General features: G+C 63.7%; 2 protein-coding genes across 2 annotated transcripts; one reads left to right on the top strand and one right to left on the bottom strand.

The window, feature by feature from the left end:
• The first annotated feature begins 285 nt into the window (after window positions 1–285).
• MRPL52 (mitochondrial ribosomal protein L52) lies at window positions 286–2,911 on the top strand. The gene is made up of 5 exons (XM_048820695.2): window positions 286–386; window positions 526–601; window positions 2,209–2,276; window positions 2,425–2,489; window positions 2,752–2,911. Exons 1-5 carry the CDS (start codon window positions 323–325, stop codon window positions 2,893–2,895), a joined length of 417 nt encoding a protein of 138 aa, XP_048676652.1. The 5' UTR covers window positions 286–322; the 3' UTR covers window positions 2,896–2,911.
• A 2,465-nt stretch (window positions 2,912–5,376) lies between these two features.
• Window positions 5,377–19,761, bottom strand: MMP14 (matrix metallopeptidase 14). The gene is made up of 10 exons (XM_048820693.2): window positions 19,556–19,761; window positions 16,127–16,275; window positions 12,241–12,363; window positions 11,383–11,690; window positions 10,156–10,317; window positions 9,564–9,724; window positions 9,231–9,369; window positions 8,983–9,133; window positions 8,138–8,253; window positions 5,377–7,560 (listed from the first exon to the last, which is right to left on the bottom strand). Exons 1-10 carry the CDS (start codon window positions 19,655–19,657, stop codon window positions 7,232–7,234), a joined length of 1,740 nt encoding a protein of 579 aa, XP_048676650.1. The 5' UTR covers window positions 19,658–19,761; the 3' UTR covers window positions 5,377–7,231.
• Between the last annotated feature and the right edge of the window lie 268 nt (window positions 19,762–20,029).

The raw sequence follows: 20,029 nt of genomic DNA, 5'->3' as shown, positions 1-20,029 counted from the left end.
GACCCCCATTAATTCCATGTTCAAGGTGGTTAATACACAATATCTGGCCGGAAGATGGCGCCCTCCTGCGAGTTTGTGCCAAAATGGTCTGCAAACCCGCTTTCCATACCGTTCCCATAGCCTGTGTGTCCACCATGGCGGCGCCTATCTCCCTTCAAACCAACATGGCGGCTCCCACGCCAAAAATGGCGGACCACTTCACCAATATGGCCGATGCCACGTTTCCCATTCTGAACATGGCGCCGCCCTTTGGGCGCTCCCATTTCTAACATGGCGGCGCCTGTATCCTCCCTGCCGTACAGACTTCATAAATTCCTCCCACATGGTCCCAGCGCTACTTCCTGTCCCATTTCCGAAAATGGCAGCGCTCCTGGGCCGGAGGCTGGGTACGGGAATGTGGGGAGATCTAGCGTGGGGGCGGGGTCAGATCAACGGGGCGCGGGCGATGTGGGGGGAGGGGATTCCCAGGTTGGCAATTGGGGAGCCCCCATATCTCACTGACACCCCTCTTTCCCCCCCCCGCAGCGCCTCGCCTGGCCGCAGCCCCCCGGCACATTCACTGCGGCGCCGCCCGCCCGGCCGTGGGGCAATGGAGAGCCCAGTGAGTGGGGCTGCGGGTCGGGAGCGGGGGGCACCGGGAGGGGGCTGCGGGTCGGGAGCGGGGGGCACCGGGAGGGGGGTGCGGGGCGGGGGCGGGGGGCACCGGGAGGGGGCGGGGGGCTGCGGGTCGGGAGCGGGGGGCACCGGCAGGGGGCAGGGGGCTGCGGGTCGGGAGCGGGGGGCACCGGGAGGGGGCTGCGGGTCGGGAGCGGGGGGCACTGGGAGGGGAGTGCGGGTCGGGAGCGGGGGGCACCGGGAGGGGGCAGGGGGCTGCGGGTCGGGAGCGGGGGGCACTGGGAGGGGGGTGCGGGTCGGGAGCGGGGGGCACCGGCAGGGGGCAGGGGGCTGCGGGTCGGGAGCGGGGGGCACTGGGAGGGGGGTGCGGGTCGGGAGCGGGGGGCACCGGGAGGGGGCAGGGGGCTGCGGGTCGGGAGCGGGGGGCACCGGCAGGGGGCTGCGAGTCGGCAGCGGGGGGCACCGGGAGGGGGGTGCGGGTCGGGGGCAGGGGGCGGGGGGCACCGGCAGGGGGCAAGGGGCTGCGGGTCGGGAGCGGGGGGCACCGGCAGGGGGCTGCGGGTCGGGGGCAGGGGGCTGCGGGTCGGGGGCAGGGGGGCACCGGGAGGGGGCAGGGGGCTGCGGGTCGGGAGCGGGGGGCACCGGGAGGGGGCAGGGGGCTGCGGGTCGGGAGCGGGGGGCACCGGGAGGGAGCAGGGGGCTGCGGGTCGGGAGCGGGGGGCACCGGGAGGGAGCAGGGGGCTGCGGGTCGGGAGCGGGGGGCACCGGGAGGGGGGTGTGGGTCGGGGGCAGGGGACACCGGGAGGGGGGCGGGGGGCTGCGGGTCGGGAGCGGGGGGCACCGGCGGGGGGCGGGGGGCTGCGGGTCGGGGGCGGGGGGCACCGGGAGGGGGCGGGGGGCTGCGGGTCGGGAGCGGGGGGCACCGGCGGGAGGCTGCGGGTCGGGAGCGGGGGGCACCGGCAGGGGGCTGCGGGTCGGGGGCAGGGGGCACCGGGAGGGGGCAGGGGACTGCGGGTCGGGAGCGGGGGGCACCGGGAGGGGGCAGGGGGCTGCGGGTCGGGAGCGGGGGGCACCGGGAGGGAGCAGGGGGCTGCGGGTCGGGAGCGGGGGGCACCGGGAGGGGGGTGTGGGTCGGGGGCAGGGGACACCGGGAGGGGGCGGGGGGCTGCGGGTCGGGAGCGGGGGGCACCGGCGGGGGGCGGGGGGCTGCGGGTCGGGGGCGGGGGGCACCGGGAGGGGGCGGGGGGCTGCGGGTCGGGAGCGGGGGGCACCGGCGGGAGGCTGCGGGTCGGGAGCGGGGGGCACCGGGAGGGGGCAGGGGGCTGCGGGTCGGGAGCGGGGGGCACCGGGAGGGGGGTGTGGGTCGGGGGCAGGGGACACCGGGAGGGGGCGGGGGGCTGCGGGTCGGGAGCGGGGGGCACCGGCGGGGGGCGGGGGGCTGCGGGTCGGGGGCGGGGGGCACCGGGAGGGGGGCGGGGGGCTGTGGGTCGGGAGCGGGGGGCACCGGCGGGAGGCTGCGGGTCGGGAGCGGGGGGCACCGGGAGGGGGCGGGGGGCTGTGGGCTCATTGTGACCCCCTTTCCCTTCACCCCAGGCAGGGACTCGCCCCCAGCTCGGCCGGCTACGGGCCTCTCCGGGATCTACCTGACTGGTCCTTTGTAGGTGAGAATCTTCCTCTGTTACCACCGAGCCTCCCTGGACGCCTGGGTTCTCTCCAGGGGCTGGGAGGAGCGGGGGCTGGGACGGGAGCTCGGACTCCTGGGTTCCATGATGGGGCAATGGGGTTCACTGACTTCTCGGATCTCCCCAGACGGGCGCCCCGCCCCCCTGTGGAAGGGCCAGACCCGCCGGCGGCAGGAAGACGAGGCCTTTGCGGTGAGTGGGAGGCTGGGGGGGTCCAGGGGCTGGGAGCCCGGACTCCTGGGTTCTCTCTCTGGCTCTGGGCGGGGAGTGGGGGCTGGTGATTGGAGCAGGGGGGCTGGGAGCCCGGACTCCTGGGTTCTCTCCCCAGCTCTGGGAGGGGAGTGGGAGCTGGTGACTAGCCCAGTGGGGCTGGGATCCCCTGGCGTTGCTCTCGGGCTGGGAGCCAGGACTCCTGGGTTCTCTGGGCCCCCCTCACCCATCTCTCTCTCCCCAGCGGCGCGTGGCCATGCTGGACCAGGAGATGGAGCGAGGCCTGCAGCGCTGGCAGGTCCAGCAGCAGGAGGCCAAGGAAAGCAAGAGACAGAACCAGCTGCAGCCCAAGGGGGCCGCCCTGCGTCGGGGCAGCCCCCCCCAATAAATCCCTGCGCCCCCAGCGACCGTCTCTGGGACTGCTTTCCGCGCCCGGCCAGGACGCCTGGTTCTCTACTGGTTAGACCGGGGGGAGTGGGGCTGGGAACCTGGGTGAACTCATCAGGTAACAACCTCCTCCTTCCCTGACCCCCCTGGAGCGCCCCCCCGCAGTGCCCCCAGCAGCCGCCCCCCCCCGCCCGCAGGATGTGAGCTCTGCTTCTGGAGGAAGCAACAGAGACTGAAGAGTCTCCTTCCTTCCCCCCCCCCATCCTGCCGGTGCCCCTCACTCCCGACCCGCAGCCTCTGCCCCCCCAGCCGTGCCCCCTGCCGGCTCTGCTGGTGCCCCTCACTCCCGACCCACAGTCCCTGCTGTTGGTTGTTGTGTGTTGTTTTTCCCCATTTCTCTGTCTCCCGAGTGTTTCTTCACAGGCGAGTCATGAGGCTGTGACTTGGGCCAGCTGGAGTTTCGTGGCTGGTGTGTGCGGGGTGGGGGGGTGGATTTTCCCTCCCCCCCCTTGAAGACTTGGCTGTTTTGCAATCCAGGCACTCCCCCCTCCCCTCCCCCAACAGCTGTAATTGCTTCCAGATGTGCAGCCACGACAGCAGCTGGTCTGACTTCATCGTGTGGGCGCCGCGCCCGGCACACGGGACTGGGGGATGGCAGCCAGGGCTGGGGGGAGGGAAGACAGTGCCCCTTGCTGGGCCCCCCCCGTTTCCAGCCCTGGAGCCCCCGCCGGCCCCCACCCCCGTTTGTTGTGTACTGCGCCGGCAGGATGATGCGGGACGGGGATTTCTGGCTTTTTGGATCCGTCAGGAGATTGCAATAGGGGAAATCGCGGTTAGACCCACGTCACGGTGTCTGGGCCACAAGCCGTGGGTTTGGTGACTCAGCCCCCCACAGCTCTGCTGGTGCCTCTCACTCCTCCGACCTGCAGCCCCCTGCTAGCCCAGCCCTGCCAGTGCCCCTCAATCCTGACCTGCAGCCCCCTGCTCGCCCAGCCCTGCCGGTGCCCCTCACTCCCGACCCACAGCCGCTGCTAGCCCGGCCCTGGGATCCCCCCAGCCCTACCACTGCCCCTCTGTCTTCACCCTTTAGAAAACGCACTCAATTCATTTGCAAAAAAAAAAAATCACTTTTTATTCATTTTGATTTTTCTTAAAAAAAAAAAAACCAAAACATCCCCTGACAAATGTCCCCAAATCCCCATTTTTTGGCTAATTTTCTCCTCCAAAGCTGCTTGCCAACATGAACCAAAAAAATCCCTTCAAATGAAACAAACAACTTGAAAACACAAGACCCTGGAAATGTTTCCAGTGGCCCCGGAGCCAGGTTTGTGTTACAAGGAGAGAGATTCTGGAAGGACGCATTGAGAATCCCCCAGTGTATCCAATTCTTCCCAAAACTGGGGTTTGTTTATTTCTAACAGCGAAAGAGGAAGAAAAACTGCAATGTCGTAATTCAGTACCCAGGAAAACGCTGATGTAAGTCAAGGAAGATCATAACATAAAACCACAACATTGTGTAGAAATCCGGCTGTGTATGAAACTCCCACAGGGTTTTCATTGCCAGGCGGGACAGAATAATTCTGAAATCTCTGGACAATTGAACCATCAAATCCCTGCACTTTTGTTGTTTCCACCCTGGAGATGGCGAGATCACACCAAAACCAGGTGAATTTCTGGATAATTTGACTTACAATTTATTCAGATTGATTTTCCTCAGATCAAGAACAGAACTGGGCGTTTTCAGTCCCCATCCCCCTGGGAAATGACTTCTTTGTTATTAGGATTTTGCAACTAATAACAAATATCTCAAAGAAACTGCAGGACACCCAAGAGAGGAGCAGAAAGGCCTGAATTGTCCCTAGAAAATGGGGGTGTCTCTTGAGGAGTGAGAGCAGGATCTGAAAATCCCCATTTATTTAGCCATTCAAACGTGGATTGTTTCTTAAATGTGCCCGCTCTTGGGTTTCATCAAACCGACCATCTGGAAATAATAGCCAGGAAAGGCCCCGCCGCTGGCGCGATAGGACGGATATTGATTCTTAAGAGCCAACACAAATGCCAGTAATTTCCTGGGACATTTTTAACAGTCACACCAGCATTTTGGATGCAGCAGTTGGGGGTTAATGAGTTAATTCCAGTTCCCTGCTGAAGATAGTTAAAATGTCCTGGGGCTTTTAATAACAGCCGTTAATGATTAATGGCCCAATAATTGCTAATAAAAGCCTCTGCAAACCAGCTGCCAGTTTTATTCAATTTCCCCAGACGCTAGAGGTTTAAAAATAGGGAAAATTGCTAATACCCCCCCACACACCCCGAAAGTTCAAACAACCCCAATTCCTGGGATTTCATTCAAATTGCCCTGGGTTCTTACTGTCATGGAAGAGTAACCACTGTGCTGGCCGGCCCGACAGAAATTACCCGCACGATTTATACACTTTCCCCAGCAATCGGTGGTGAATATTAAGAGCAAAATCATAATAAATCCTCAGAAAGGGGGGTTTATTACAAAGAGTGATATCTGCAGCCGAAATCTCTGGGCGTTTTCATGGCACGTACGTTCCCCGAGCGATACCTGCTAAAACCCACGGCCACGTTAATAAAAAGCCCAACAATTCAACTGAGACGATGTCCCCAGAAACGCGCTGACTCAATAGCAAAATAATATTAATTAATAACAATAATACATTGAAAAATACCCAGAGAGACAAAAAACAACCCTCCCCCCAGAAAGCACTTTAATCCGACGGTTTCAAAACACCCGGGTGAAAATCCCTGCGAAGCGGGTACGGGGCAAAGCAGGCCCCTTGTCCCGGCCAGCGGGAATTGAGGGGCATCCCCCTGCACCCCCCTGTACCACCCCCTCCCCCGCTTACACACTGATTTTAGTTAATTGCCTTTTGTTCTATACAATAATTAAGTTTTTTATTACAAAAATTATACATTTAAAAAAAACCCAAACAAAAATCCCCCAATGAGACCCCTCCCCAACACTGGAGAGGAAGGAGGAGGGGACCCCTAAACCTGACCCTTGCTCCACTGAACCAGCCCATATACCCCCAAACTGGGCCCACAGTGCACCCCCTAACCAGCCCCCCATCTGCCCCATTCATCCCAAACTGGATCCAGCCATGGTCCCTACCCCCCACAGGGACTCTTTCCTAGGCAGATTCTATGGGATGGTCTCTGAAACCTCGGTGACCCCTACTGGGCTGTGGTCCCCTATTAGTCAGGATGGGGGGGGTGCAAGATTCCCTGCCGCCCTGTTTGTGGCCCTGCAGGAAAGTGGGGGCAAAATAAGGCCCCACTCACTTCCTTTGGCTCTGCCCCCAAATACATCATGCTGCCCCATGAGCACCCTGCCTGTTTTCCCATCATCCCCTGCTCCTCTAGCCCCACCCTGGGTTTGACCTTGGTTTGACCTAGCTCTGCCCATTGTACTTCATGGCAACCGTCATCTGCATAGCCCCGCCCACTGTAATGTAAAGTCCCCTTGTTTGCATAGACCCACCCACTAGAATGCAAAGCCCCCTCATCTGTGTAGCCCAGCCCACTGGAATGCAAAGCCCCCTTATCTGCATAGACCCGGCCATTTAATGCTAAAGCCCTGCCCCCTTCAGCCAAATGCCATCCCTCTTTTACTAGCTCCACCCCCATGGTGCTTATGGCCCCGCCCCCTCTGTGGCTCCAGCCCTAGGTTCCCAAGGCCCTGTCTAAAGTACCTGAGGGCCAACCAAGGTCCTCCATTCCACAGATGGCCCTGCCCCCAACTTTGTACACAGACCAATTGGAGATTCAGCCCAACCCAACCCAACCAACAGGGGAAATAGAGCCAAGCTGATTGGCTAGGTCATGAGCCCAAGACTTGGGGGAGGAGCCAGCATGACCTTTGGGGAGGCAATCACACTGCTGTCTCCCATTGGCTTCCCCTCTGGTGAGGTGAAAGTTGAGAGGTCATAGGGGAAGCTGAAGGACCTGAACTTTGACCTTTCCCAGGAGGTCAAAGGACACATGGTTACACAAGAGGAGGGGGTCAGGGGTCACCCCGCAGGCTACTGAGCGCGCTCAGCACGCTTCGGGGGTGGGAGAGAAAGGAATGTCAGAAAGGAGGAGGTGCCAAGGGGAAGCCCCCACCCTTCACATCTTGTCCAGCAGGGAAGGGGAGGAGCTTAAGGGGAGGAGCCAGAGAGAAGCCCCGCCTCTCACACCTTGTCCAGCAGGGAGCGCTGGCTGTGCAGCAGGGGGGCGGAGCTGGGGAGGAGCCAGGGGAACCCCGCCCCCCACCTTGTCCAGCAGGGGGTGGGGCCAGGGAGGCGGGCAGGGCTGGGGAGCCCCACCCCTCACACCTTGTCCAGCAGGGAGCGCTGGCAGTGCAGCAGCCGCTTGGGGGTCCCGCGGCGTTTGAAGACCAGGACGGCGGCACCCAGCGCCAGGGCGCAGAGCAGCAACATGACGGGGAGCACCACGGCAGCCAGGTCCACCGCCCCGCCTCCCGCCTCGTCCACCTCGATGACAATGACCTCGGTCTCCTCCCGCTCTTCGTCCTCGCGCCGGCCGCCCCTGCAGCCTAGCCAGTCCCGCAGCGCCGACTTGGGGTAGCCCGGTTCCACCCGCAGCTGCTGGTTGTTGAACTTCCAGTAGCGGCCGCCCTTGTAGAAATAGGTGAAGGCTGCGTAGCCGGGGGGGGAGCGGGGCGAAGAGACACGCGGACGGGAGGAGACGGTCGGAACGGGGATAGACAGGCGGGAGGAGACGGACATACGGACACAGGGAGAAGAGGACAGAGAGAGAGATGGAGAGAGACAGATGGACAGGGGAAGAGAGGGGCGGACGGACACAGGCCAGACAGGGAGGAGGACGGACGGATGGATACGCAGCCAGATGCGTCAGAAGACAATACAGACACAGAGTCAAGCAAGGATGAGATGGACACAGGACCAGACAGGGGAGGAGATGGACGGGGGGACCGGAATGGGATGGGATGGGTGAGGAGTGGCGGGAAGAGGGGAATAAAGCAGAGGCTAATCAGCCGTGTCCCTCAAAGTCCCTCCCCCACCGCTGCCCCGAGCCCTATCGACCCTCCTGGTGAGGTCAGAGCCTGGGTGGGGACCCCACGGCCCAAAAGTCCCACCACTCGCCTCCCCACATCACCCCGGGCTTTCCCCATGCCTCCCCACAGATGTCCCAGCCAGGTAGGGCTCGGCCGAAGCGCTCTCCCCCCTTTGTCCCCTACGTCCCCGCCATACCTTCATCACTGCCCATGAAGGCCCCACGGGGTGACTCAGGAATCCCCTCCCAGACGGCGACATTCTTGGGGTACTCGGCATCCACTGAGCGGCTCTCCTCATTGAAACGGTAATATCTGCGGGGGAGGGGACAATGAAGGGGGGCTAACAATGAAGGGAGGGATCCCAGCGGGGGGCTCTCTGGAGGGGCGCTAACAGCACAGGGGGACCCCAGGATGGGGAGTGGGGGGGTCCCAGCGGGGGGATCTCTGGAGGGGCGCTAACAGCACAGGGGGACCCCAGGATGGGGAGTGGGGGGTCCCAGCGGGGGGCTCTCTGGAGGGGCGCTAACAGCACAGGGGGACCCCAGGATGGGGAGTGGGGGGTCCCAGTGGGGGGATCTCTGGGAGGCTCTGACAGCACAGGGGGATGCCAGGGTGGAGGTCACTGTTCCCTCTGAGCTGGGCACGCGCACACAGATCCGAAACCCCGCACACACGGTGACACACCGCGCGCACAATTTGCACAGAAGAAATTTTTTGCGCACACAGCCCGTCAAAAATTGGAGGGACCATTGGTCAGGGTCCCAGTGGAGGGAATCTCTGGGGGGTGCTGACAGCACGGGGGACCCCGGGGTGAGGAGTGGGGGGTCCCAGAGGGTGGCTCTCTGGGAGGGCACTGACAGCCCAGGGGGACCCTGGATTGGGGAGTGGGGTTCCCAGTGGGGGATGCTCTGGGGGGCACTGACAGCACAGGGGGACCCCAGGGCACAGAGAGGGGGGTCTCAGCGGGGCATGCTTTGACAGTGCAGGTGGACCCCAGGGAGTCCCAGTGAAGGGGTTGCATGGGGGACGACTCGCACTGACTTGTTGCCCCGGAAGAAGTAGGTTTTCCCGCTGGGCATCCAGAAGAGGGCAGCATCGATGCGATCAGTGGGGAGCCCCCGGCCCAGCTCCCGGAGAGGTTTGGGGTACCCAGGCTGCAGCATGGCTTCATCAAACACCCAGTGCTTGTCACCTGCAGACCGTGAGGGCAGGGTCAGCCCTGGGGGGAAAGGCCCCATCCCCTACCCCCAGCCTGCCTCCCCCCAGGAGAAGGCCCCGCATTCTGGTACCTTTGAAGAAGACAAATTTCCCGTCTTTCCTCTCATAGGCCGTGCTGATTGATGCCGGGAGACCGACCCAGAACTGGCCAATGGGGAGTGGATACCCGTCCATGACCCGGTTATTCCGGACCCGCCAGAACCAGCGCTCCTGGGACCAGAGAAATTCACAGTTCTGCTGGTGCCCCTAACTCCCGACCCGCAGCCCCTGCTAGCCCAGCCCTGGCCCTCCCCAGCTCTGCCAGGGCCCCTCACTCCCAACCCACAGACCCCTGCCAGCCCAACCCTGCCCCCTCCCAGCTCTGCTGGTGCCCCTCACTCCTGACCCACAGAACCCACACACACCTTGAAGACGAACATCTCCCCACGCAGGACAGCAATGGTGTCAAAGTTGCCGTCGCAGATGTTGGGACCGTAAGGGGGGTTGTTGGGCTCGTCAGGCACATGGGGCCTGGCCGTGGTGCGGGGCACCGGGGGGGCCTTGGTGGGGACCCCCGACTTGCTCCCTGGGCAAAGGGACACAAAGGGTTAATGGAGAGCGGAGTAGATTGGGGTTCCCGTGGATGGGGGCAACCTGTGAGGGGAGGGGTCAGGGACTATGAGGGAGTCTGGGTGGGGGTAGGTGTTGTGCCCCATGCACCCAGTGCTGGGGGCTGTGGGTGCCCTGTCTTTCAGGGTGAGGTTCGGGGGTGAAGTTATGGGCTGCTGGCCGGGGTTGGGATGTCAGCATGAAGGGCGAGGCGGTGTCACACCCAAAGGAGTTAAAGGTTAAGGTCAGGGGTGAGGATGCGGGTCACACCCCCAGAGAAGGGCAGGGCCCCCTGCACTGTGAAGCCGCAGGTGCCCTGTTGGTGGGTTAGAAGTTGGGTGGTCACACGCTCCTGCATGCCTCGCCAATGGGCAGGGTTTACAGTTTCAGGGCAGGGGACGGTCGCACCGTAGAGCTGCTGGATGCCACGCAGGTCATCGTCCGGCAGCACGAAGTTCTCAGTGTCCATCCACTGGTAGAAGGGCGCCATGATGGCCGAGGGGTCGTTCGAATGCTCCAGCCCCAGCGCATGGCCCAGCTCGTGCACGGCCACCAGGAAGATGTCGTTCCCTGGGGGAGCAGGAGCGTCAGCATGTGGCACGGCCTGATGGGGACGTCACCACGGCCGCCCAGGAACGGGGACTTCACCGTATCCACCTGGGAACGGGGACGTCACCACATTCGCCCCAGAACTGGATGTCACCAGGACCGGGGACACACCATGTCCGCCTGGTAGCAGGGATGTCACCACGGCCAACTGGGAATGGGGACACCGCTGTGTCTGCCTGTGAATGGGGACGCCACCACGTCTGCACAGGTGAAATCATCCCCCCTGTCCCGCATGTTCAATTCCCACAAACCCCTTGGAAATGGGACATGTGGGGGACTGGCTGGAGGTAGGGAATGGGGCACTGGCCCAATCCAGCCCCAAAGCAGGGGACTGTGTGGCTCAGGGGGCAGGGAATGGGACATGGGGTCTTTCCCCTCTGGGAGGTGCCGACTATGATCCCGCCCCGAGAGGACTGCCTGGCTCAGGAGCGGTTCCCATGCGGCCCCAGAGGGGAGGATTTGGGGGGGTTGCCACCGATGTGGAAAGGGGAAGTGACGCCATAGTCAGCCCGTAGTCAATGAGTTGGGGGAGGGGACTTTCCCAGCGTCTCCTTCCCTGCCCTGCTCCCCTCCCTCGCCTCCCTCCATCCCTGGAAGAGAAAGTCCTGTTGACTCCCCCACCCCCTTCTTGCCGCGCTCCCAGCCCCCATAACCTCTCCCACCGTTCCCCCGACACCCTGTCTGTCCCCCTGCCTACCCCGAACCCCCTATGCCCTCTCCTTTCCCCCTGAGCCCTCCACCCACTTCCCAGCCCCCCACGACCTCTCCCGCCGCTCCCCCAACACCCAGTCTGTCTCCCTTCCCCCCAAGCCCTCCACCCGCTCCCAGCCCCCCACGACCTCTCCCGCTGCTCTCCCGACACCCAGTCTGTCCCCCTGCCTACCCTGAACCCCCTATGCCCTCTCCTTTCCCCCTGAGCCCTCCACCCACTTCCCAGCCCCCCACGACCTCTCCCGCCGCTCCCCCAACACCCAGTCTGTCTCCCTTCCCCCGAGCCCTCCACCCGCTCGCCAGCCCCCCACTTACCATTGAGGTCATCATTGCGGATGGTCCAGGGCTCGGCCAAGTCGAAGTGGGTGTCACCGCCGATGTGGGGGCCGGGGAAGTAGGCGTGGGCCAGGAAGCCCCCCTCCCCGTCAAAGGGGGTGCTGTCACCGTGGAAGCCCTCGGCGAAGAAGATCATGATGTCGGCCTGTGGCGCCCGGCCCTGGCGCACATGGGTGTAGGGCACCTCGCGGAAGCGCAGCGGCGTGGCCGCCCCCCACACTCCAAAGGCCCGACGGATGGCTTCGAACGTGGCCGCCTCACCCACCTTGGGCGTGTAATTCTGGATGCTGGCAGGGGGTGGGGGGAGAGAGCCTGGGTCAGACCTGCCTGGCTCCCTCACATTGCTGCCCCATGGTCACTGTACGGCCCCCCCCACCCCGTCACTGTCCCATGCCCCCAACTGCCCCCTGGCCCCTTTCACTGCTCCACAGTGCCCCCCCCCCCCGGCATGGTCTCATGGCCACCCGACTGTCCCACACCCACAGCCCCCCATCACTGCCCTTCGGCCACCCAACTGTCTTCCCTGCAACCTCCTCTCACTGCCCCCCAGCCACCCCACTGCCCCCCACAGCCCTGTCGCTGCCCCACAGACCCATGGTTCCCCACAGCCCCCTGTCACTGCCCCACAGCTCCCTCACTGCCCCATGGCCCCCCATCACTACCTCACAGATCTCCCCCAAAATGGCCCCTTTGTCTCCAACCTGCCTGCCGCAGCCCCAGAGCCCACCCATTTCCCCATGGGCCCCTCAGCCCCATGGCCCCCCAACTCCCTGCCCCTTCACACCCACCTCCAACCCCTTACGCCCCCAGCCCCCCCCACCCCCCGTGGCCTCTCACCAGAACGTAATCTCGTTGTGCTCCCATTTCAGGCCCTGGATGGCATAGCGTCTGCGCCGAACGTTGGCCTTGATCTCGGCCCCGAACTTGTCCGGGACACCGCAGCGGGGCCGCTGCATGGCCCTGAGGGAGCGGAGAGCAAGGGGAAGCCAAGGGGGAGAGGCGACTCCACTCGACCTCGCCCCGGGGGGCAGAGTCTCCCAGCACTTGGGGCAGGTTTTCGTGTGCGTGAGGCTTGAGATCCCGTCTTCTCAGCATCGTGTGGCCGGGCTCACCCCGCCCATTTCCTTTCACAGGGACCATTGCCCAAGCTCAGGGCCCTCCTGGTGCGGGGTGCTCCGCACATTCCAGGTCACGAGTAGGGTTGGGAATAGAACCCAGGCGTCCTGCCCCTTCCCCCTGTGACGTCACAGGTTTGTCGCCCTGCTGTTACTCCCAGCTCCCAGCACGGAGCAAAGGTCCAACTCCCGGGCCATTTCCTCCCTTCCCAAATCCTGCCACAGTTCCTGGCTTCATACGCACCCTGGGGCTCGGATTGGGGGCACCAGTTTGGGAAAATCCCATGATTCTCAGTGGCAGGAATTTCCAAAGAGGCAACCCCGATTGACCGCTAAGGGGCTAAAACCCAACATCCATTGGTGCCCAACCCCCATTGACCCCTAGTGGGGCTAGAACCCAACGTCCCTTGGCACCCAACCCCCATTGACCCCTAGTGGGGCTAGAACCCAACGTCCCTTGGCCCCCAACCCCCATTGACCCCTAGTGGGGCTAGAACCCAACGTCCCTTGGCCCCCAACCCCCATTGACCCCTAGTGGGGCTAGAACCCAACATCCCTTGGCCCCCAACCCCCACTGACCCCTAGTGGGGCTAGAACCCAACGTCCCTTGGCGCCCAACCCCCACTGACCCCTAGTGGGGCTAGAACCCAACGTCCCTTGGCGCCCAACCCCCAGTGACCCCTAGTGGGGCTAGAACCCAACGTCCCTTGGCGCCCAACCCCCACTGACCCCTAGTGGGGCTAGAACCCAACGTCCCTTGGCGCCCAACCCCCACTGACCCCTAGTGGGGCTAGAACCCAACGTCCCTTGGCGCCCAACCCCCACTGACCCCTAGTGGGGCTAGAACCCAACGTCCCTTGGCGCCCAACCCCCACTGACCCCTAGTGGGGCTAGAACCCAACGTCCCTTGGCCCCCAACCCCCACTGACCCCTAGTGGGGCTAGAACCCAACGTCCCTTGGCCCCCAACCCCCATTGACCCCTAGTGGGGCTAGAACCCAACGTCCTTTGGCCCCCAACCCCCATTGACCCCTAGTGGGGCTAGAACCCAATGTCCCTTGGCACCCAACCCCCACTGACCCCTAGTGGGGCTAGAACCCAATGTCCCTTGGCACCCAACCCCCATTGACCCCTAGTGGGGCTAGAACCCAACGTCCCTTGGCCCCCAACCCCCACTGACCCCTAGTGGGGCTAGAGCCCAATGTCCCTTGGCACCCAACCCCCATTGACCCCTAGTGGGGCTAGAACCCAATGTCCCTTGGCACCCAACCCCCACTGACCCCTAGTGGGGCTAGAACCCAACGTCCCTTGGCGCCCAACCCCCATTGACCCCTAGTGGGGCTAGAACCCAACGTCCCTTGGCGCCCAACCCCCACTGACCCCTAGTGGGGCTAGAACCCAACGTCCCTTGGCGCCCAACCCCCAGTGACCCCTAGTGGGGCTAGAACCCAACGTCCCTTGGCGCCCAACCCCCACTGACCCCTAGTGGGGCTAGAACCCAACGTCCCTTGGCGCCCAACCCCCAGTGACCCCTAGTGGGGCTAGAACCCAACGTCCCTTGGCGCCCAACCCCCATTGACCCCTAGTGGGGCTAGAACCCAACGTCCCTTGGCGCCCAACCCCCACTGACCCCTAGTGGGGCTAGAACCCAACGTCCCTTGGCCCCCAACCCCCACTGACCCCTAGTGGGGCTAGAACCCAACGTCCCTTGGCCCCCAACCCCCATTGACCCCTAGTGGGGCTAGAACCCAACGTCCTTTGGCCCCCAACCCCCATTGACCCCTAGTGGGGCTAGAACCCAACGTCCCTTGGCACCCAACCCCCACTGACCCCTAGTGGGGCTAGAACCCAACGTCCCTTGGCACCCAACCCCCATTGACCCCTAGTGGGGCTAGAACCCAACGTCCCTTGGCACCCAACCCCCATTGACCCCTAGTGGGGCTAGAACCCAACGTCCCTTGGCCCCCAACCCCCACTGACCCCTAGTGGGGCTAGAGCCCAATGTCCCTTGGCACCCAACCCCCATTGACCCCTAGTGGGGCTAGAACCTAATGTCCCTTGGCACCCAACCTCCATTGACCCCTAGTGGGGCTAGAACCCAACGTCCCTTGGCACCCAACCCCCATTGACCCCTAGTGGGGCTAGAACCCAAAGTCCTTTGGCCCCCAACCCCCATTGACCCCTAGTGGGGCTAGAACCCAACGTCCCTTGGCACCCAACCCCCACTGACCCCTAGTGGGGCTAGAACCCAATGGCCCTTGGCCCCCAACCCCCACTGACCCCTAGTGGGGCTAGAACCCAACGTCTCTTGGCACCCAACCCCCACTGACCCCTAGTGGAGCTAGAACCCAATGTCCCTTGGCACCCAACCCCCACTGACCCCTAGTGCGGCTAGAACCCAACGTCCCTTGGCCCCCAACCTCCACTGACCCCTAGTGGGGCTAGAACCCAACGTCCCTTGGCACCCAACCCCCATTGACCCCTAGTGGGGCTAGAACCCAACGTCCCTTGGCACCCAACCCCCATTGACCCCTAGTGGGGCTAGAACCCAACGTCCCTTGGCACCCAACCCCCACTGACCCCTAGTGGGGCTAGAACCCAACGTCCCTTGGCCCCCAACCCCCACTGACCCCTAGTGGGGCTAGAACCCAACGTCCCTTGGCCCCCAACCCCCATTGACCCCTAGTGGGGCTAGAACCCAACGTCCTTTGGCCCCCAACCCCCATTGACCCCTAGTGGGGCTAGAACCCAACGTCCCTTGGCACCCAACCCCCACTGACCCCTAGTGGGGCTAGAACCCAACGTCCCTTGGCACCCAACCCCCATTGACCCCTAGTGGGGCTAGAACCCAACGTCCCTTGGCACCCAACCCCCATTGACCCCTAGTGGGGCTAGAACCCAACGTCCCTTGGCCCCCAACCCCCACTGACCCCTAGTGGGGCTAGAGCCCAATGTCCCTTGGCACCCAACCCCCATTGACCCCTAGTGGGGCTAGAACCTAATGTCCCTTGGCACCCAACCTCCATTGACCCCTAGTGGGGCTAGAACCCAACGTCCCTTGGCACCCAACCCCCATTGACCCCTAGTGGGGCTAGAACCCAAAGTCCTTTGGCCCCCAACCCCCATTGACCCCTAGTGGGGCTAGAACCCAACGTCCCTTGGCACCCAACCCCCACTGACCCCTAGTGGGGCTAGAACCCAATGTCCCTTGGCCCCCAACCCCCACTGACCCCTAGTGGGGCTAGAACCCAACGTCTCTTGGCACCCAACCCCCACTGACCCCTAGTGGAGCTAGAACCCAATGTCCCTTGGCACCCAACCCCCACTGACCCCTAGTGCGGCTAGAACCCAACGTCCCTTGGCCCCCAACCTCCACTGACCCCTAGTGGGGCTAGAACCCAACGTCCCTTGGCACCCAACCCCCATTGACCCCTAGTGGGGCTAGAACCCAACGTCCCTTGGCACCCAACCCCCATTGACCCCTAGTGGGGCTAGAACCCAACGTCCCTTGGCACCCAACCCCCACTGACCCCTAGTGGGGCTAGAACTCAAAGCCCGGTAGGCTCAATGGGGGTGACTCTCCTGGGGCTTGGCAGTGGAGAGACTCACCTCATGGTGTCGGCGTCTGCAGTCCCAGTGACCCGCAGGCCGTAGAAGCTCTGCATGGCGCTGATGGCAGCCGAGAGCGACTGGGGCGAGCGCTGGGTGTGGGTCCGCAAGTCGCCGGGGGGGAGGTACCCGTACTGCTGCAGCCAGGCCTGGGGAATGAGAGAGTCAAGGGGGCCCACAGACCCCCACAACACCGACCACCCATCCTCCCTCCCCCTGAGCAGCCCCCCAATGCCCAGCTCACACACACCTGCCCTCCATCCTCCATAAACACCCCCACCTGCCCTCCTTATCCCTCATGCCCCCAGCTCCCACACTGACCCCATCTGCTCCACACCAACCCCCACACATACCCTTCACTGATCACTCCGTCCCCTCACCCCCACCCCACCCATATAGTGATGCCTAAACCCCATGCCCCACACACCCACCCCATCCCAGACATTGTCCCCCTATAACCCACCACACCCACAGCCCTGAATCCATGCAAGAGCTCACCCACCCATCCCCCATCCCCCAACCCCTGGCATCATGTACTCTGCGACTCAAGGCTGGGCCAGCAGGGGCTGTGGGTCGGGAGGGAGGGGCACCAGCAGGGCTGGGCAGGGACAGGACTGGGCCAGCAGGGGCTGTGGGTCGGGAGGGAGGGGCACCGGCAGGGCTGGGCAGGGACAGGACTGCGCCAGCAGGGGCTGTGGGTCGGGAGGGAGGGGCACCGGCAGGGCTGGGCAGGGACAGGACTGCGCCAGCAGGGGCTGTGGGTCGGGAGGGAGGGGCACCGGCAGGGCTGGGCAGGGACAGGACTGCGCCAGCAGGGGCTGTGGGTCGGGAGGGAGGGGCACCGGCAGGGCTGGGCAGGGACAGGACTGCGCCAGCAGGGGCTGTGGGTCGGGAGGGAGGGGCACCGGCAGGGCTGGGCAGGGACAGGACTGGGCCAGCAGGGGCTGTGGGTCGGGAGGGAGGGGCGCCAAAGTGCTGGCGAGGCGGGGGGGTGTCATTGAATAAGGGCTGTTCATCAGAGGCAGGAAGTCGGGGGACCCTTAGCCCAGTGTGCTCTGGATTGTGCCTATTGGATCAATTCCTCACCCAAGCCGCCCCCCTCCCCCACCCTGTTCACCTCCCAAAGCCTCCAGTTGATTTATCCTCCAGCTTCCTTTCTTCCCTCCCCCGCCCCAGCTCTAAATACAGCCCCTCCACCTCCCCTGCTTCCGCTCCCCCACCCCCAGGGGCTAAATTTTCTCTTCCAAGCGAGACACAAACAAGTGTCGCCCACTCGCCGGCGGGCAGATGCCACCTGCTCGACACGCGGTTGTCCCTGGCCTGGTTCATTCCTTCTTCCCAGCCAACCCTCCAGCGCTCGAGTCACCCAGTTCCCCTGCCCTTGTCTCGGTTCAGCTCGTTTCCATTTGGGGGCCCTGCACTCGTTTCTTCCGGGCCTGGTTCGTTCGTTCTTCCCACCAAAAGGTGGAAGGGGAAAGGCGTGCGCGGCCCTTGGCCCCTATGCCGAGCTCTCCAGAGCCCGCAGGCGTGCGCAGCCCTTGGCCCCTATGCCGAGCTCTCCAGAGCCCGCAGGCGTGCGCGGCCCTTGGCCCCTATCCCGCGGGCTCCTTGCTCGCGTCTTCAGTCTCTCTCCCAAGCCGGGGGCAGGAAAGGCGGCACGCTGGCCCGGTCCCCCCTTCCCCCACTCCCTCTCCCTTCACCACACAAGCAGGCCTTTGTGGCTGGGGATTTGGTGGCGAGTTCCCCCCCACCCTCCGGGGGATCCCAGCCAGCTTCCCCCCACCCCCACCTCCTGGAGCATGGAAGAGAAGGAAGGAGACGGACTTGGCTTGGAGGAGCGAGAGGGCAGAACCGGCAGAGAGTTTGGTGGAAGCCAAGAAAGTGTTGGCCACAGAAATGGGGTGGGAGGCCAGGGCTTTGGTGAGGTCCTTCAAGGAACGATTGTGTAACTGGAACAGCCTCCGGACTGAGAACGAGAGAGAGAGTAGATAGATAGATAGATTAGATTAGATGGGGTGTATGTAGATTGGATGACAGAGGGGATGGATGGGGATAGATAGATAGAGATAAGGTGCATGGTGAAAGAAAGAAAGAAAGAAAGAAAGAAAGAAAGAAAGAAAGAAAGAAAGAAAGAAAGAAAGAAAGAAACTGGCAGCCAAAAGAGGAACATGCCAGTTTCTTGGGTGACATCCAGATATTTCGGAGTGGGTCCAGATGTGACTCAGGCAGCCCAGCGAGAATGGAGGACTGAAAACACGGAGGGAGTGGAGGAGAGAAGGGGGAGGTGGGGGGACCCAGGTAGGGGAAGGGAGCTGTGGGAGAGAAGGGCCAGAGAAATACCATTAGTGAAATGAGAGAATGAGAAAATGGCTCAATAAATAAGTACAAGGGGAAGAAGAGAAGGAATGGGTAGAAGGAGGAAATCCCCAAAGAAAGGAATGGAAGCAAGGGAATGAGAAAGTCTGGTGAACAGATGAGTGAGCGGGAAGTGGTTCCTGGAGTTACATTTCAGGGATGGCCCTGGAGGGAGAAGAAAGGATGGCGGAAAAGCCCAGATCAAGGAGTTCAGGAAGGAGAGAAGGAGAAACCCCCAGATGGAGAAGTAGGAAGGAAGGAAGGGGGAAACAGAGGCATGAAAGAAGATTGGTTGGGGGTCACCCCTTACAGAAGTGGCGTCCCTGGGACGGGGAGGGGAGAAAGGATAGGAAAAGAGTGTAAATAAACGAATGGAAGCGGAGGGGAGGAACAAAAGAAAGGAGGGAATGGGACAACCTGGCAAGCGGAGGAATGGAAACCAACAGCCAGGCTTGGAGATCAGGCGCAAAGCGCGAGGAGGGGGCGAAGGAACCGGCCGCCAAAGCACCGGGCCGCGCAGGGCGCAGCGAAGGGCCGAGGGGCGAGGACTGGAGCCCGGCGAAGGAATGTGGAAGTTTTTGGCAGCCGAAGTTTGCCGTGGGGGAGGGACGCGCCGCGCGGCGGGGAAGCCCGGCACGAAGCGGGGCGGCAGCGAGGGCGGGGAAGCGGCAGAGGGGTGCAAAGGGGAGCGTGCGGAGCAGAACCGAGGGAGAAAACGAGGGGCAGGAAGGGGCGCCTGGCCCAGCGCCGCAGGGGGGGACTGTGAACCTGGGCAGGGGGAGGTGGGGCCCCCCGGCTAGGAAAGAGGGGCAGGGCGGGGGGGCACCAGAGGAAGACGAGAGGCGCGGGCGAGGCTGCGGAGGGCGCCGGGGACCAGGCGGCGCGTGTGAAAAGCGGGGCCCCTCGGTTTTCCGGGCGGATGGGAGACCGGCCCCCAGCATCGGGACGGTCCCCAGCGCCGGGCCCTCGGCGCACCCGGGCGGGCGGGGAGGCGAGCGGGACGGCCCGGGCAGGAGCGGGAGCCCGGCGCCAGCGGCTTGGCCCGCGGCGCGGTGCCCGGCGGCCGGGACTCACCTCCGGGCTGAAGCTGGGGCCCCCTGCGGCGCCCTGCAGCAGGGAGCTCAGCGCCAGGCTGGCAGAGAGCAGGGAGGGCACCAGGCTCGGCGAGGGGCTCATCTTCCCGTCCCTCCCTCCGCGGCGACTGTCCCGGTCCCTCGCCTCGCCGCCTCCCCGCCGGACTGGGGACGTGGGCAGCGCCTGGCTCCAATTAGAGGGCGCGGGGCGGGGGGCTGGGAAGGGACCGGCCGAGGGGGGAGTGGGGAGCGAACCGGTGGTGCATGGAGCCACCTAGAGGAGAGCGGCGGGAGAGCTCGAGCCGGGCTGGCTGGGGAGGTGGATCGGGGGTGTCTGGGGGGGTACATCGGGGGGTGTCTGGGAAGAGAGATCAGGGGGTGTCTGGGGGATAGATCCAGTCGGGGGATGGATCTGGGGGGTGAATCCGGGGGTGTCTGGTGGGATAGATCAGGGGGTATCTGGGGGGTGGATCTG

This window comes from Caretta caretta, chromosome 13 (assembly GCF_965140235.1).
Source record: "Caretta caretta isolate rCarCar2 chromosome 13, rCarCar1.hap1, whole genome shotgun sequence".
Classification (NCBI taxonomy): domain Eukaryota; kingdom Metazoa; phylum Chordata; order Testudines; family Cheloniidae; genus Caretta; species Caretta caretta.
The sequence above is the reverse complement of the archived record's forward strand: the minus strand, read 5'-3'. Positions and strand labels throughout refer to the sequence as shown.

Coding starts and splice junctions, on each gene's coding strand:
- MRPL52 (XM_048820695.2), top strand. CDS start 323: ATGGTCCCAGCGCTACTTCCTGTCCCATTTCCGAAAATGGCAGCGCTC. Junction 387..525: donor GCTCCTGGGCCGGAGGCTGG/GTACGGGAATGT, acceptor CCCCCCCCGCAG/CGCCTCGCCTGGCCGCAGCC. Junction 602..2,208: donor GTGGGGCAATGGAGAGCCCA/GTGAGTGGGGCT, acceptor CCTTCACCCCAG/GCAGGGACTCGCCCCCAGCT.
- MMP14 (XM_048820693.2), bottom strand. CDS start 19,657: ATGAGCCCCTCGCCGAGCCTGGTGCCCTCCCTGCTCTCTGCCAGCCTG. Junction 11,691..12,240: donor CACAACGAGATTACGTTCTG/GTGAGAGGCCAC, acceptor ACCCCCTGCCAG/CATCCAGAATTACACGCCCA. Junction 9,725..10,155: donor TGGCATCCAGCAGCTCTACG/GTGCGACCGTCC, acceptor CCCTTTGCCCAG/GGAGCAAGTCGGGGGTCCCC.